We start from the raw sequence: 4,183 nt of genomic DNA, 5'->3' as shown, positions 1-4,183 counted from the left end.
CATGGTAAAAAAGAAAAAAGAAAGGAGGAAGGTATGGAGGGCAACCATGGATGCCAGGGAAAAAGGGGGGAGAAGGTGGGACATAGCAGAGGGTGGGGGATGGGGAATCAGGGATGGCAAGACAAAGGGCAAGGTATGCAGGACGTAAGAATTGGAAAATTATTTGCTGAGAACATATATGTGGATGTACTTGATTGAGCCAATGCACAGTGTATTTTGGATGGAAAATTCATTTGTGTGTTGTGATGGTGTAAAGTGAATTAATAAATACATAAAAAAAAAAAAGCAAGTTGCCATGTGCAGGACTTGAACCATGGTTACCCATGTGGAAGTCCAGTACCTTAACCACCACACCATCTGCTGGCCCCACTTCTTGGAATTTCTCCTCAGTTTTATAAGTGCCAAACACCTGATAGGCTAGGGACTACAAAATTAAATTCTTTTGAATTCATGAAGGAAAGATACATATGATGGGAAAGACATAAGTTAATACTCAGGAGGTGTATTTCTACATTTCTCCCAGCACTGAAATGCTTATGTGACTTACATACCTAACCTAGGGCCAAGTATGATTTTACTTAAGAGAGCCAGGCCTGGAGAAGTTAAGGCCTTGACAGCCTATCATATTAGTAACTGGAAATGGAATCCAGCATTTCCCTTTTAGGGGTAAATATTGTCCATTAAATGATCCAGTTTTATTAAGGTACAGCTGACAAGTAGAAATTGTATATGCTTCCAATGTTTTGATACATGTACATACTGTGAATGATTAAATCAAACATATATTTTTAAGAGATTTTTGCTATAGAGCATGTGCACTCCTGGAGACAGAAAGCCAGAAATCATCCCCCAGAGTGGATGACCATGCTGCAATCCCCTCTGGGGATCTTGGGCGTGCAGGCACATGTGCCCAGCGTGTTTGAAGTGGCCAGGTCTGGGACATGACCCATGGTCAACTATATATATATATATACACACACACACACACACACACATATATATATATTTTCTTGGATGGTGAGAATACTTAAGATCTACCCTGTTAGCAATTTTCAAGTACAGAATATACATTACTATAAACTACAGTTAGCGTGGTATACAAGGGGATCTCCAGAATTCATTCATTCTGTCTTAACTGAAACTTTGTACCTTTTGATCAGTATCTCCCAACCACCCCTTCCCACACTCAAACTTTCTGACTGCCTTTGTTTTTTGAATAAATCACTCATTTACAGTGTTCCTATGAAGCTGTTTAGTTGCTCTTCTACCCTTAGGGAAGGGAAGCAAGAAGCACAGAAAAAGGTGGCACTTCTTCATGAATAGAAGGAAAGGCAGCGAGCAGTCTGAAGAGACCCCGAGATCTGGTCTTAAGGTCTGAAACCTGCACTGAGGGATGGGATCCAAGGAGGAGCTGGTGAAATTACCTTTAACTGTGAGGGAATGCTAAGGCTTTCTCAACTAAAATCCACCAGCTTTTTTCAACAGAAGAGCCAGGTTGGTTGAAGCGAACGGACTCAGCCACCGCGCCGGCTCAGACTGCCCGTAACGCACCCATCGCCGCCCAAGTTCTGCAGCCCCTGACAGAGCACCGAGGAAAAGCTCCCTCTAGAGTCCCAGGAAACGTGAATCTACCTGCGAAGAGCTGGGCAGGTGAAGAGCCTGGAAGAAATAGGACCAGTGTACCCTAGCTGGGATTACGGGAGCCGGCGAGGGACCTAGCAAATCACGGTTCAGCTAGCCCAATTCTCTATACCAGTTCTCCTAGTTGCCATCCTTGAAGCGGTTCACACCTACTAGAAAAGGGGAACTCTCGCCACACTCCTAAGTTCCGAGCGCCCCTAGCAACCGCCGCGATTTAAAGCGGAAGAACGCCTCTTGTCCCGCCTCTTCGGACCAACCAAGACCAGGCGGGGCAGCGCGTTGGCCCAATCGCCTTGGCGGGAACTACCACTAGCCAATAGGAGACGGGCATGGGGGCGGGCCAAAAAGGTCGTGAGCGCACGCGCAGTTGAGAGAACGGGCCTCGGTGTGTGGCGGTGTGAGTTCTGTGTAGTGGAGTCGTGTTGGCCCTCCGGAAACCCCGCGTAGCCGCCTCCACCGCCGCCTTCTCCTGTCTTCGCCATGTTTCTCACCCGGTCTGAGTACGACAGGTCTGTGTTGCGGGGAAGCTGGATCGGCACTGTGGGTGGGTAGGCCTGCAGCCGGACTGCGGCCTGCGTTCTGCCTTGTCATGGGACTCCCCAGGTACCCGAGTCTGGCCGGGCCTAGGATCTCTTACTCTCCCAGACTCCCACCCCAATTCCCCAAACTGGATTTGGGTAGATCGGCGCACCGTACTATCGCCGAGACACCGCGGGGTCCTAACTCGGTGCGGAAGTGAGACTTGGGGAGAAAGGCTGAGGGGCGGGACGCCGACCTTTAACCCAGAAAAGGCCCAGGTCACTTCACACCCCCGTTCGTCTTTTCGCGCAGGGAATGACAGTCTTTGTTGTTAAAAAAAAAAAAAAAAAAAAAAAAAATAAACACGCTAACCAAAAATTGGTGTTTTCCGCCAGGGAAGCAAGTTTTTTAGTGTTAAAAAAAAAAAAAAAAAAAAAAAAGTTAAACGTGCTACCTAAAGCAGCTGGAGACTACTGGGTTTGTAGTAGGACATGTTAAGATGTCTAGTTTTTGAAAAAGCGCGAAGTCAGTCTCAGCTATATCCAGGTTTATTGTCTGGTGTCTGATTTTATAGGAACTGGAGTTTTGAATGATTCTCAAGAGATGTTTTATTATGCTGATTCCACTTGACCTCGGTTTTTTTGACTTTTTTAAAAAGTTTATAAAGTGGGGCCAGTCAGTGGCATGGTGGTTAAGGCAGCTGGATCCACATGGCTGACTGCATGGTTCCAGTCCTGGACCTGGTAGGTATGCCTATGCCCAAAATCTGGAGAGGAGATGGAAGGAGAAGAGATTGCAGTGTGGCCTTCCTTCTGGAAGGGCGCTTGCTTACTTTCTCTCTCTTGACTCTGGAGAGCGCCAGCCAGCGCCCTGTAGCAAACAAACAGATTTTAAAGCAGGTTAACTTTAGTGTGTGTTAAAGGCCTAATGTAATGTTTTCTAAAATTAAGGTGGTGAGGTTGTGTTTATTAAAAAAAAAGAAGGCATTTCATTTAGAAATGCTAACTGGTATTAAATTGTACAGTCATGGCTGTAGACATTTTTGCTTTCAGTTTCTGTTTTGCTCAGTTAAGTTTTTACATAGCTATTGTATTTTCTTCTAGAAGCCTTGAGAAGTTGTGTTTCTTGTAAAGTGTTAAAGTTGACACAGTTTTATTTTATTTTTTTATTTTTTTATTTTTGAAGAGGTTTTTGCTATAGGGCGCATGCGCTCGCCAGACAGACAGAGAGAGACAGTGAGATAGAAAGCAAGAAGTCGCCCCCCAGGGGAGATGGCCACGCCACAGTCCCTTCTCCTCCATTCTCTCAGGATCTTGGGCAAGCACGCACACGTACCTGGCGTGAGTTTAAGCCACCGGGTCTGGGACTCGAACCGCGGTCGACTACGTGGGAGTCCAGCAACATAGCCATTACGCTAACTGCTGGTCTCAACAAAGTTTTATGTTTTTAAAGAATTATTTTTTATTTAATTTTATTCATTATCATTATTTTATATTTATTTTTATTTTATTTTATTTTTTTTTTGAGGCTGACTAGAGAGAGACAGTGAGAGAGAAGGAAGGTTAGAAAGCAAACTGCCAGGTCCAGGTCTAGGACTCAAACCATGTTAGCCATGTGGGAGTCCAGGCACCTTAACCACCATGCCACCTGCCAGCCCTGACAAAGTTTTTAAAATTTTTTTTAAGGTTTTTATCATCGAGCATGTGTGCTTGCCAGAGAGAGACAGTTGACAGGGAAAGAGAAATAACAGGCAGAGAGAATGGCCACTCATCTTTTCACTTTCATTAACTTTCTTGGATTTTGGGCACCTACACACACATCGCTGGCATGATATTCAAAGCCACCAGGTCAGCCATCTGTAAGTCTAGTGCCTTAACCACTATGCCACCTGCTGGCCCCTAAGTTGACAAAAATTTTATCACTTGGGATTACCACTGGTTCTTCCTTTTACTGACTCATAAAGTGTGTTTTAAAACTGACATTTTGGGGCTGGCAGGGGGCATGGGGGTTAAGGGCCTGGACT

At 45.3% G+C, this 4,183-nt stretch overlaps 1 protein-coding gene across 1 annotated transcript in view; it reads left to right on the top strand.

Annotated features, from left to right (window-relative positions):
* The first annotated feature begins 1,993 nt into the window (after window positions 1–1,993).
* The window catches only part of PSMA5 (proteasome 20S subunit alpha 5), a 34,517-nt gene continuing 32,327 nt past the window's right edge, over window positions 1,994–4,183 (top strand). The window contains exon 1 of the mRNA XM_006149526.3: window positions 1,994–2,150. Coding sequence (XP_006149588.1) covers window positions 2,122–2,150 — 29 coding nt within the window. The 5' untranslated portion in view covers window positions 1,994–2,121. The remainder of the gene's footprint in view (window positions 2,151–4,183) is intronic.

The sequence above is a fragment of the Tupaia chinensis genome, unplaced genomic scaffold (assembly GCF_000334495.1).
Source record: "Tupaia chinensis unplaced genomic scaffold, TupChi_1.0 Scaffold000270_1, whole genome shotgun sequence".
In the NCBI taxonomy this organism is placed as follows: Eukaryota; Metazoa; Chordata; class Mammalia; order Scandentia; family Tupaiidae; genus Tupaia; species Tupaia belangeri.
The sequence above is the reverse complement of the archived record's forward strand: the minus strand, read 5'-3'. Positions and strand labels throughout refer to the sequence as shown.